The sequence below is a fragment of the Rhea pennata genome, chromosome 8, assembly GCF_028389875.1.
Source record: "Rhea pennata isolate bPtePen1 chromosome 8, bPtePen1.pri, whole genome shotgun sequence".
NCBI lineage: Eukaryota > Metazoa > Chordata > Aves > Rheiformes > Rheidae > Rhea > Rhea pennata.
In genome coordinates, this window is record NC_084670.1 from 37,003,726 (window position 1) to 37,016,397 (window position 12,672).

The 12,672-nt window shown below is 55.2% G+C and overlaps 1 protein-coding gene across 1 annotated transcript; it reads left to right on the forward strand.

Moving 5' to 3' along the window:
* The first annotated feature begins 8,369 nt into the window (after positions 1–8,369).
* LOC134143741 (maestro heat-like repeat-containing protein family member 7) lies at positions 8,370–12,229 on the forward strand. Its single transcript, XM_062582032.1, has 12 exons — positions 8,370–8,720; positions 8,835–8,989; positions 9,144–9,291; positions 9,383–9,561; positions 9,642–9,779; positions 9,881–9,995; positions 10,419–10,559; positions 10,646–10,822; positions 10,909–11,064; positions 11,179–11,280; positions 11,765–11,867; positions 12,105–12,229. Exons 1-12 carry the CDS (start codon positions 8,370–8,372, stop codon positions 12,227–12,229), a joined length of 1,890 nt encoding a protein of 629 aa, XP_062438016.1.
* The last annotated feature ends 443 nt before the right edge of the window (positions 12,230–12,672 follow it).

Here is a 12,672-nt window from a genome sequence, read left to right on the forward strand (position 1 = left end):
GAGGAGGGCAAACAGGGACAGGTTTGCAGCTGCAGATACAGAACAAACCTCTCCTCAAGGACTGTTAGAAAGAGACAATCCACACAACCACAAGAAATGATCTTACAACCACAAACAGCAGCCATGGGCCTGGCACTGGCCCAACAGACACTACTGCAAAAATGACCTCACTGACTGGCACTGACCTGTCGGATTCTGCAGCATAAGGGACCTCACAAGCACAAACACCAGCCGTGTTACTAGCAGTGACCTATCTGGGCCTCAGGCAGAAGTAACCAAACAGCCTGATAGAGCAGACACGGCCATAGCACTGGCCTGTCAGGGCCTCAGGCAGAAGTGACCCCACTGCCACAAACCATAGCCATGCACCTATAAGAAACCCATGAGGCACTCAGGAAGAGGCGATCTCACAAGCAGCCGTGGACCTAGCACGAGCCTCTGTGGCACGGAGGTCCAAGTGACCTCACAACCACAAGCAGCAGCCAGGGCCCAGCAGCGACCCGTCCGGCACTGAGGAAGAAGTGACCCCAGAAACACAAAGAGCAGCCATGTGAGCAACGCTGGCCTAACAGACACACTGCGGCAGAAGTGACCTCACAGCTACAAACAGCAGCCAGGGGCCTGCCAGTGACCCCTAACAGGGTCCCTGCTGCACAAGCCACCTCACAACCACGGACAGCAGCCATGCGCCTATCACTGGCCTACGAGGGCCTGAGGCAGAAGGGGCCTCACAAGCACAAAGAGCAGCCATGGGCCTGCCAGGGCCCTGTCAGGCAGAGAGGCTGAACTGACCTCACAGCCACAGAGAGTAATAATGTGTCTCCTTGTTGTCTGTCATTTACAGATGCAGAAGCGTTTCAAATACGTATCAAAGGAATTTAATTGCAGTTTGCCTATCCCGTTCTCAGGAAGTGGTGACTTCACAGTCTTCATCAAAGCCACCTGCTGGCATATCGGACAGCACAGCAATAGCGACCTCACAAGCAAAAGCAGCAGCTACGTGCCTACCCCTGGCCTCTCACATACTTAAACAAAAGTGTCCTCACACTCTGCATCGAAGCCATGCTCGTGCTGCTGGATTATCATGGACAGAGGCACAAAAATCTCAGAAGCACAAACAGCACTAATGTCTGCACTGCGGCTCTGCCAGGTACTCATGCAGAACCAGAACTCAGAACCAGAAACAGCAGCAATGGGTCTGCTGATGGCCTGTCAGATTCTTCAGCAACAATGATGCTCTAGTTAGATTCCCGGGGGCCAAATGTCCTGTTTGGCAAGCCAGCACAAACTCTCTCTCACACACAAACACTATTCAGCAGCAAGCAGTTTATTAGTAGATACTTACAAACAGACAGACTCGATGGTAGTCTCGAGAAGGACCACTCCAATGCTTGTCCCGATCATCTGCATGATGAGAGGGAGAGTCGGCAGGCACAATCTTTTCAGGCATCCCCGAGGAGGCAACGTGGCCCTCTGCTGTGTAGCAGCCTCTCTCTCCTTTGGAAAAATTCCGGTATTTATGATTATTGGCGGTAGGTGGGAGTCCCGGCACATGGGGCCAATGAGTGCAGGGAGTCTAGCCCAACTCTGCCCTGCTTGCGTAACTGGGCTATGATACTGCGCACACATGCAGACTTATTTTGGGGGCCACTTTGACTTTGGGGGTCACTATTTCATTACTCTTCAACTGGAGACCTTCATGTTGACTGCTTCTCATGCTTATTCTGTGGCTGGGAGCCACTGAATCTATATGTAACCAAACGCTGTTCTTTCTCACAGATTTCCAAGACCTTGTTAGTTACTTACTTGTACTCTGCTTAACACAGTGGTACTGTTCTAGGCACTACAAAGTTACAATACTAGACCATTCTCACCAAGTATCAGGTAGTATAGATACAAAAGTTACAACACGGACCATTCCCACCAACTATCACCTAGTACAGATACAAGGGACAACAGAATCTGCATCCAAGGCATGTGCTTCCATGTTGCTGGACTACCAGGCCCTAAGCACAAGGGCAAAAGGAACCATGTGCTTGATGTTGTCTAATCAGGTACTGAAGCAAAAGTCACCTCACAAGTACAAAAAGGAGCACTGTGTCCACTAATGGCCTAGCAGACACTGAGGCCAAATTTCATTTCCAACACAAACATCAGCAATATGCATCAAGCGGGACTGCCAGCTCCTGAGGCTGAAGTGATGTCACAGGCATCCATGGAGACATAGATCTGCCTGGCCTGTTAGGGACTCAGGCACAATTGCCCTAAACTCCACTTCCACCTCAGCCTCTAAGAGACCAGCTGCAAGCATGTGGCTCAGGGGATGGTTATGGTGTAATTTCTGCCTGAGCACCTGAACCTCCTGAGCTTCAACAAGGGCAAGTGCAGAGTGCTGCACCTAGGCAGAAATAACCCTAGGCACCAGTACTAGCTAGGGGCTGACCTTCTGCAGAGCAGCTCTGCAGAGAAGGACGTGGGAGTGCTGGTGGACAACAAGTTGACCACGAGCCAGCCTTGTGCCCTTGTGGGCAAGAAGGGCAGTGGTCTCCTGGGGTGCATTAGGAAGAGTGTTGCCAGCAGGTCGAGGGAGGTGATCCTGCCCCTCTCCTCAGCCCTGGGGAGGCCTCATCTCGAGTACTGTGTCCAGTTCTGGGCTCCCCGGCACAAGAGAGACATGGAGCTACTGAAGAGAGTCCAGCGTAGGGCTACGAAGATGATTAGAGGGCTGGAGCATCTGCCCTATGAGGAACGTCTGCGAGAGCTGGGCCTCTTCAGCCTGGGGAAGAGAAGACTGAGGGGGGGATCTTATCCATGTGTATAAGTACCCGAAGGGAGGGTGTCAAGGCGACAGGGACAAACTCTTTTCAGTTGTCTCGTGTGACAGGACAAGAGGCAATGGGCAGAAATTGAGGCACAGGAAGTTCCACCAGAACGTGAGGGAGAATTTCTTCACTGTGAAAGTGGCGGAGCACTGGAACAGGTTGCCCGGAGAGGTCGTAGAGTCTCCTTCTCTGGAGATATTCAAGGCCTGCCTGGATACAACCCTGTCTAACATGCTGTAGGTGACCCTGCTGAGCAGGGAGGTTGGACTAGATGATCTCCAGAGGTCCTTTCCAACCTTACTGATTCTATGATTCTATAATTCTATGACTCAGGCACAATTGCCCTAAACAAGTACAAACAGCAGCAAGGGGCCTGCTCCCCATTCAGGAAGCACTGAGACACAAGGGACCTCACCATCTGCACCAAAGCTAGGTGCATGCTGTTGGCCTACCAGGTTCAGAGGCACAACTCACCTCGCAAGCGCAAAGGGCATCAAGGTGCCTGCTGCTAGTCTTTCTGGGACTGAGTCACAAGTGACCTGAAAAGTGCAAACCTTCACGGAGGAGAAGCTCACCTGCGCCACTCTCGTGGCCCTTCATTATGCTGCTACCACTCCAAACATAACAGTCCCCTGCAAACGGCTTTCATCTCCTGGCAAGGCTCTCCAGGACATGGGACATCTCCACTCTGTCACCCTGGGCACAATCCGTAAAAGGGAACAATTGGTTGTGCCTTTCCTTTAGTACCATCAAGTCTGAGCTGTGAGCCTTTGCCCTGGAGCACCTACACATTGCTCACTGCCTTCCCTTGCCTCCTCCACCCAAATACACAGAGAATCTATTGTGTTAACACCAAAGGTGGCCAAGGAACTCTGGGCTCACAAGGCGTGTGCAAATGATCAGCACAAGATCAGGCACCAAGCTGGCTCCTTACATGATGCAGCTCATTTCACTGGGCAGCATCCTGCTGTCTTTAGGCAGGGGAGGTTGCTGCTTTCTGTAATAAATTGTAACTATTTGTTCATTGTTTAGAAGGAGGTTTTACAACAATCAGGGTTGAGACATGGTGTCAGACAAATAAATTATGGTAAGCACAAAAGCTTATATGACCCCTTGTGGAACCAGTGTCGGGGCCCTAGCTATCTTGCAGGACTATGAAGAGCTGAAGTAAGCAACAAGCTGCTCAGAGGTTTTGAAGGTAAAAGGATAAAGAAAAGATAAGCAAGCGCCTGTAATTTTCTCACAGAACAGCATCCCAAAAGGGAGTCAACACAACAGATAAGCAAACCCCTGTGATCACTCACAAGGAGACAAACCAAAATAAAGAGACAGAAGAAGACCACGGCCTTCCTCTCCACGACCACCAGAGAGCTTCAGACGACCCCCCCAGCAACTCACACATGCGTGGGACGCACCGGGAGATTACAACGCAGACTATAAGGGGGGGACTGTGTGTGAGGGAGGCGCGCGCCGTTGGCAGAGCTGAGACTCCCCGGCCGCCCAGCGCTGTTTTGCTTGTGGCTGCTTACTTAATTAAATAAATTGTTCATATGATTTAACAAACTCTCTGTATGAATTAACCTTCAAGAGAGTAACTTATGACACTTTCCACCTCCCTCCCCTCAAGAACCTCCACCTAGGGCGGGGGGGAACAGGGGTTTTGTTTACTAATACAAAGTTAGAGATACAATGTAGAAACATCAGGGAGCCCTGAAGGCCTCCTGAGCCCAAAGTAACCTTGGTTCCTTTCCTTATTTTCTAGGACTGGGAGCCCCTGTGAAGGGAAAAAGGGTGCAGGGGCTTTGAAATGAGGCCCAAGCAAGCAGGCAGCCCCAGCCTGGAGGCCTGCTGAAATGCCAGCTCTCCTGGCTGCGCAGGCTCTGTAGCACAAGTCTGAGCTCCACAGCTGGGTTCACACAGCACTGGAGGCTGGGTTCTATGGGAAACCTGGCCCTGGCCATATCTTCAGCCCTCGCAGAGCCAGGAGCACAAAGAGCTCTGAGACTTCCTCAGTTCAAGCTACCAAAGCTTTGGGGCATTCACACAAAGGCACTCAGCAGATGCTGGCATTTGTTTTAAGGGTCTTTCACTTGTCCTAGAGGGCACCACAGCCTTCTAGGAAAAGGAGGTGGCACAATAGCATTTGCTGAGAGGGCTGGCTGTAACAACATTTGTGGGATGTGGATTGTGCAGCACAGCAGAGATCACCAGATTCCCCAAGCACCGCTCTGTTCACTGCCTTCCTTGCCTCTTCCACCCAGATACACAGAGAATCTATCGCACTAACACCAAAGGTGGCCAAGGAATTCTATTCCATATGAATAATCCAAGGTGGATTGAGAACTGGCTGAAAGGTAGAGCTCAGAGGGTTGTCATCAGTGGCACAGAGTCTAGCTGGAGCCCTGTGGCTAGTGCTGTTCCCCAGGGCTCAGGACCGGGTCCTATTCTTTTCAACTTGCTCATCAACGACCTGGATGAAGGGACAAGAGTGCCTTCTCAGCAAGTTTACCGATGATACCAAGCTGGGAGGAGTGGTGGATACAGCTGAGGGCTGTGCTGCCATTCAGAGAGACCTGGCCAGGCTGGAGAGTTGAGCACAGAGAAACCTCCTGAGTTTCAATAAGGGCAAGTGCAGAGTCCTGCGCCTTGGGAGAAATAGCTCCCTAGTTCTTTGAACAATATAGGAACACTATATGAACAATGAATCGAGTCCTACCTGGGTGTCCGACCCACGTGTCTGACCTGTGCCTCCCGCAGCCTCCCCTTGGTGACCATTCTGTGTGGGTCCTGGGGCTTCCCATGCAGCTCTTAGCGCACATCCTTTTTCAAAGCTGTCCTGTTTAACGCCTTATGAGCATAGTTTGGCTTGCAAAGCTGAAATTGTTTTATGCAAATAACTCTGTGATTCTCTTCAGTATTATGGCCCTCATCTTTTCAGATACTCGTCTCTTACCTAAGGGAGTCATTTCTGACCTGGCAGTTCAGATGTCCATCTCAGCTGAGCATATTTTGCAATGTGTCACTAGGTTTTTGGAGGCCTGCAGTTTCTGCAATTCTTGCCAGGGTCCCCAGACAGAATGCTTACTAAACTCCCACTTTCAGCTCATCAGATACAAGTAATCTTCCCATCAACAGCCAAGCCATGTGGCTACTGCTGGTCTGTCAGCTGCTAAGGCAGGAGTGACCTCACACACACATGACTTAGCCATGACCTTGCTGCTAGCCTGTCCAAGGCTGAGGCAGACACAACTTCCCAAGTAAGAACATAAACCCTGTCTGTCATAGAAACTGCAAGGCCAGAAGCAACCACATGTGGGTTTGGTAGGTGATTGTTAGGACATCTCTAGCTGAGCAGCTGACAGCTGCTCTGATGAGCCTTTGGCTCATGCCTGAGGTAATTGTTTGCAAGATCACTTCTGCCTAAGGACCTGGTAGGCCACCATGAGGCACAGGGCCAGGATGCTGTTAGTGAGGTATTTAGAACTGAGTATCGGGCATACCAGGAACAGTTGCATGGCTCGGATGGTGACTGAGAGATCACTTCTACCTCAGCCTCTAAGAGGCCAGCTGCAAGCACGTGGCTGAGGGGATGGTTATGGTGTAATTTCTGCCTGAGCACCTGACTGGATGGAAGCCAAGACCATGCTAAGGTCGTTTCCATAAGGGAAGGGGAAAGATCATCAGCAGGCCCATTGGCTTGGTAGGCGATTAGGAGGTCACTTGCATCTGGTCAGCTGATGCAGCTCCTGGTCACCAGGAGACTGGTGGCTGGAGACATTTTTATGAGATTTATTGATTCTCAGAAGCCCATAGGGCAGTGAGAGGCACACAGCCATGAAGGTGCCATTGAGGTCACTTCTGTGTCTGCAGGTGCCGGACCATGAGCAGGCACGTAGGTGGGAAAGTGACTGTGACATCACTTCTGTGGGTGAAGCTGATAGGCCAGCACTTCCCTCCTGTCTGGGATGAGTGGTTGTGAGGTCACGTCTGCCTGAGCACCTGATAGGCTGCCGTCAGGCACAGGGCCGGGATGTTGGGTTCTGTGGTCATTCGTTTCCAAGGTGTGCACGCCTTACTCCGTACAGAGAGTGAGGAGTGGCATGGACAGCCCTGGGCAGGGCTCTGCGCAAGACACACAAATATTTTTTAATGGTGCAGGCATGAGTGTAAAAGAATGGCTACTGGATCTTTTGAGGGCATTTTTTTTTTCTTTAAAGGAAAGTGATTTCCAGAATTGGGGTGGACTGCAGTCACAGGAATACAGACAGCTGGTGCCATTGTAGGTGCCCTGTTCTCCTCTGCCCAGCCTCCATCTGCAGCTCCGAGGGGCTCCCACAGGTCCATCATGAGAGCTGCCAGGCCCAAGCAGCTACCTCCGACACACTGGGGGCCTCTCCAAGTGCCCCTGGGTGCCTGTGCTTAGACACCTGAGCTGTGCCTGGAAAGGTGAAGAATTGTTTTCAACATTTAAAGAAAAGATAGGAGCACCTTCTCCTCAGCTGAAATGGCTGAATAGTTTTAATAAAATGTCAACATTTTCCCATGAAAGCACACTGGAAATTTTCAGGAAAGATATTAATCTCAGGAGAAGAAGTACTGCTCTGCACCTTGTCTTGCATTACCACTGCTCGGGCTATAATACTGTCGATGTAATCTCACTGATCTTTCACATATTTGCAGCTGTCCTCATCAAAGTGGTCATGTGTAAAGTTCCCTTCATATCAGACTATCTGGACTATCTGGAAAACTTCCTGTAACTTTCCAGTTTTCCTCCTCCCCTTGCTCATTATCCATCAGATACCTCTCAGCTCTCCAGTTGCTGCTCTGAGCCTCAGGGAGCCTCAAACTTGCCTTGTCTTTTGAGGAGTCTGATTGTCTCCTTAGTCTACTCCGTAGCAGTGCTTCTGTCTGTCCATTTCTACCTACCAGTCAAAAACAGTCCAAGGAAGGTAATTTCTTGTGGAAAGTGGCCCTCACTGGAGGCAGCTTAGACTTAACAAACAGTAGAGGAGTGCATTTGACTGTGTATTAAACTGTATCTTATTTTATTTTTGTTTGCAATTTAGAAAAACCCTCCTATGTCTGCAGTTAATTCTCTAAGGAGGACAGGTGAGAGACCTCAGCTGCCTCAGGAGCCCCAGCCCCTGGCTGCCCCTGGGCATGGAGACTGCCCACCAGCTTCCCTATTTCAGACCTACACGGGGAATCCCTGGCTCAGAGGTGGCCCTTCACAGGTCGCCCTTGTGTAATTAGCTAATGAGCAGCTCCCCACACCTCCTAGCCAGCCCCACAGAGGCCTCACTGCAGTGAGCTGCAGCAGAGACCGACCAGGGTGATGTCAGGGCCCTTTGTGATCTCCACTGTCCCCCCCACTGTGACTCCAATGGTCCCTCGTGGTGTCACGTAATGCCCCACAGCATCGTCTCAGTGTGAGGGGAGGGGGACGGCTAGGATCTCCCAGGGAGCTCCCTCAGCCATCCCACGGTCCTGTGAAGGCCCCCCTTTCACCACTGCTCCTTCCTGTCCTGCCTGAGCCCCAGAGCCGGCATGGCAGGGAGACACCCCAGCCGCCCTGCGGCAGTGTGGGGTGAGGATGAGGACCATCCCCCCAGCCACCCCATGGAGGCCTGGGTCAAGGAGGAGGCCAGACCCCCCAGACGCCCAAAAGAGGCTTGGGTTGACGATATGGAGAGACGCCCTGGCATCTCCATGAGAACTGGGGTCAAGGAGGAGGATGGACCCCCAAGCTGCTCCATGGAGGCCTGTGAGGAGGCTGAGCAGGCAGATGTGGTCCTTATGGCCATCGAGGGCATGAAGGACAGCAGTGCCTACAACACCTCAGCGGCAACACACGTGCTCGAGGATATGATGGGATACTGCGCTGCCAAGCCAGAACACGTAAGCCTCCAGCCCACTGGTGATGACCCCCAAGCACGGGGCTCTAGAGCACAATTTGTCAGGCAAAGGGGTTTCCTGTGGCAGCAGGCTGGTGCCAACCTGTGTTTCTTCCAGTTGCAGCTGACTGTGGCACATATCTATGAGCACCTGCCAGGCATCAGTGAGGCCGCAGCCTGGGACATGCTCAAGACCTTCCTTCTCCGCCTGACATGCCACTACCCCAGTGAGGTGGTCACTGGCCTGCTGAGCTGCTCCCCGACCTGTGACAGGTACACTTCCCCTGTTGCCAGCCTGAGTGCAGCAGCCGCAGGGCCGCAGCTCTGCTCCCTCCAGGCCTCACAGATCCGCCGGGTAGGCCAGCGCTGGCAAGGGTCAGCAGGATGCCACAATGCTGACCTGACCCTTTCTGGCTTGGACTCACAGTGTTGCCGTGGCCATGTGGGAGGTGATGGTCTCCCAGTCTTTGACAGCGGAGAAGGTGCTGCAGGAGCTGCTCTGTGTGCTGCAGGAGCGGCCCTTCTGCAAACCGGGCACCACCATCAAGGACCTCAGCTGCATCCTCCCTCTGACCGTGAGTTGCCCCACAGGCTTGCTGGCTGAGGGAAGCCTCCCCGTGCATGCAGCTGTGGCACTAGTGAGGGCTGCCATTGGTGTCTTTGCAGGCAACCCGGGCACTGAACATCATCCTCCTGCAGCACACGTGCAAGCAGCAGGTGAAGGCACTCTTCCCCCGCCTCTACCTGGCGCTCTTCTTCCAGCTGTCCTTTACCATCGTCTGTGCGCAAGAGGACATCCCTGCCTTCAGCCGTGAGGGCAAACTCATGCCTCACAGGCCTGCCAGGTACCCTGTCCACCCGGTCTGTCCCCCAGTGCCCATGCTGGAGAAGGGGATGACAGATCAGTGCTCTTCTCCCTGCGCAGGGTGGTGGTGCAAGCCATGCAGGCATTGTTGTGCTGCAGCGGCTATAGGGAGCAGGTCACTGCCATGCAGCAGCGAGGTGGCTGGGACATGATCAGCCAGCCTGAGACTCACCTCACGGGGGTTACCTTGCTGGCCAGGTAAGCCCCTTCCGGTCCTTACTCCCCGTCCCACCACGGGGTCCCACTGCACTTTGCCCATCGGTCTTGGCCACCACGGTGACTCTCCTGCCCATTGCCAGGCAGATGCAGGGCAACCCCCTGGAGGAGCGTGCTGAGGTCTTCCTGAACCTGAGCGTGGCCCTGAGGGGCAAGGACAGGTGCCAGGAGACCCCTTCTATGGCCTTCTTCATCGAGGTAGGCTGTGAGGTGCTGGCATGAGTGGGAAGGGGTGGCTGGTGACAGCAGAACGAGGACTCTGCTGGTGCCTCTGTTAGTCCCCAGCTGTCCCCTGTGTCTCACGCACCCTCTGTGCTGGCACTCAGCGCTCCATGTGCTCTGAAGAAAGGCCAGAGGGCTGCAGATGGAGCCAGGCTGAGGGGATGGGGACATGGGGATGGCGCTGAGGGCACAGGGATGGGGTGGAGAGGTTGCGCACAAGGGGCCAATGATGAGGGGATCCAGCTGGAGCTGGGGCTGCCCCTGGGGCTGGGGCTGGGGCTGGGGCTAGGGCTGGGGCCAAGTGGGAGGTGGCAGTGGGAATGCCGTGCTACGTGCCAGGGTCCTGGTCCTAGCTGTGGCCACTGGTCCCTGTGCCACCCTGGCCCTGTGCCGTTGCAGCTGCTGCAGTGCCCTGATCTGTGCGCGGCAGATGACGAGGTGGCACTGAGCCTCTGCCAGGAGCAGCTGGGCAACGAGCGCCGAGTCATGCGCTGGCTGGCGCTCCGCGGCCTCCTCTTCCTCTCTGAGAGACCCGCCACAGTGAGTGAGCGCTTGCCGCCCGTGCCTCTGTACAGAGCATTTCCACCATCAGTGGTCTGAGGAAAATGCTGCATGTCTCGCTGCAGGCAAGGAAGATGCAGAAGCTGATCCCGGACGTGGTGAAGCAGCTGCAGGATGCTGACGGGGAGACAGATGCCAAAGCGCTGGTGGTGCTGAGTAACGTGCTGCACCACATCACCCCATCGCAAAGCAGCCACTTCGCTGTGCACCTGGCCCATGACCTTCTGTCCCTCTTCTCCAGTGTGAGGATGGCGGCAGGGAGCTGGTAGGGAGCCCTTTCCGGTTACTCCCCATCGCCACTGCTGACGTTGCATGTTTGCCCCAACAGGAGGTCAGAGCGGTGCGGGAGCTGGCCATGCAGCTCTTTGGGGAGCTGCTGAGCCGGGCAGCAGGCAGCGAGAGGCAGCAGATGAAGCAGGTGGCACGCCAGGGACTGCTGCCCCTCTTCCTGCATCTGAGTGACCCACACCCCGGGGTGGCACAGGTACAGGGCACTGTGGCAGGCCGTACGGCCACCCGGGGGACACTCTGGGCGGCGGCTGTGGGGTGTCCCTGGCCTGGCCGTGGTGCCATCACCCGTCTCCCCACTCCTCTGAAGGTGGCCCAGGCAGCCCTCGTGGACGCTGCAAAGCTCCTGCACTGGAAGCAGCTCCGGAAGCTGGCCGAGAGAGCACAGATCTGGGGTATTGGCGAGTACCTGGTAAGGAAGCCCCAGCAGCGCCAGGCCTGTCCTGGAGGTGCTGGCCCCTGTCCCGCTGTTGCCAGCACCTCTCCTGGGAGCCAGCCCATGTCCCAGCAGTGCCAGCATCTGTCCTGCAGGTGCCAGCCCTTGTCCTGGAGGTTGCTTCTCCTGGGACAATTTGCAATCTGACTGCTTGCAAAGCCAGTGCCAATCCCTGTCCCAGCTATGCCAGCATCTTCCCTGGAGGTGCCGGCCCCTACTGAAGCAGGGCTAGCTCTTTTCCCAGAGGTGCCCACCACTGCCCCAAAGGTGCCAGCATCTCTCCCGGCAGTCCTAGCCCCTGTCCTGGCGGTGCCAGCCCCTGTCTTGGTTGTGCCCTCACCTGTCCTGGGAGGGGGGGGTGGACCCAGTGTTGGCAACGCCTGTCCTAGAGAGGGGATAGGTGTCCCACAGAGGGGAGCAGGCTCAGCGGTGCCAGCACCTTTACTGGGGGTCCCTGCAGGTGCGGAATGCCGGGCCGGTAGCCAGCGAGTATGTGAGCTGCAGCTGCCGGTACCTGGAGGATCCCCGGACTCCCCTGCGTGAGCAGGCGGCATACTTCCTCGGTGAGAACCCCCTCCCCCCCAGGCACCCGCGACCCTCTCCCCAGCCCCAAGATCCTTCTCCTCAGCCCTCTTCCAAGAGACTGTGTTCCCCTCCTCAATGCCCGTGACCCTCTCCCCAGCACTGGGTTCCTCTCCCCAGGCCTCACCCTTGAATGCCGAGGTCCCTCTCCCCAGCACGTGGGACCCACTTCCCAGTCCCTAGGTCCTTCTCCATAACACCTGGGTGCTTCTCCCCAGCCCTCCTGGCCCTCTCCCAAGAGCCCATGTCCCTCTCCTCAGCGTCTGCGACCCTCTCCCCACCACCAGGTCCCTCTCCCAAGCCCCTGGATCCCCCTCCCCAGCCCCCACAACCCCCTCCTTAATGCCTGGATCCCTCTCCCCAGCACCTGAGACCCTCTGACCAGTCCTTTTGTCTTTCTCCATAATGCCTGGGCCCATCTGCCCAGACCCCAAGTCCCTCTCCACAGCCCCTAGGTCCCTCTCCCCAGCACTAGATCTCTGCCCCAAAGTCCACGTCCCTCTACCCAGCCCCAGATCCCTCCCTCCTGGCCTGGCTCTCACCTTGTGATGGGTTGTGTGTGCTTAGGGCTTGCTGGGCGGCTCCTGGACTGGCACGGGGAGAACCTGGAGGAGATGTGCAGCCGTACGTAGGACACGCAGGGCTGGCAGGGGTTGGTGAGAGGAGCCTGGGCCTGGAGATGCAGGGAATTTCTGGGGCATTTGAGGGCCAATGCTTTTGGCCAGGCAGAGAGCACCCGTGCCCTGCACAAGGCTCGAGGGCTCTTGCCTACCTTCCTGAAGGGAA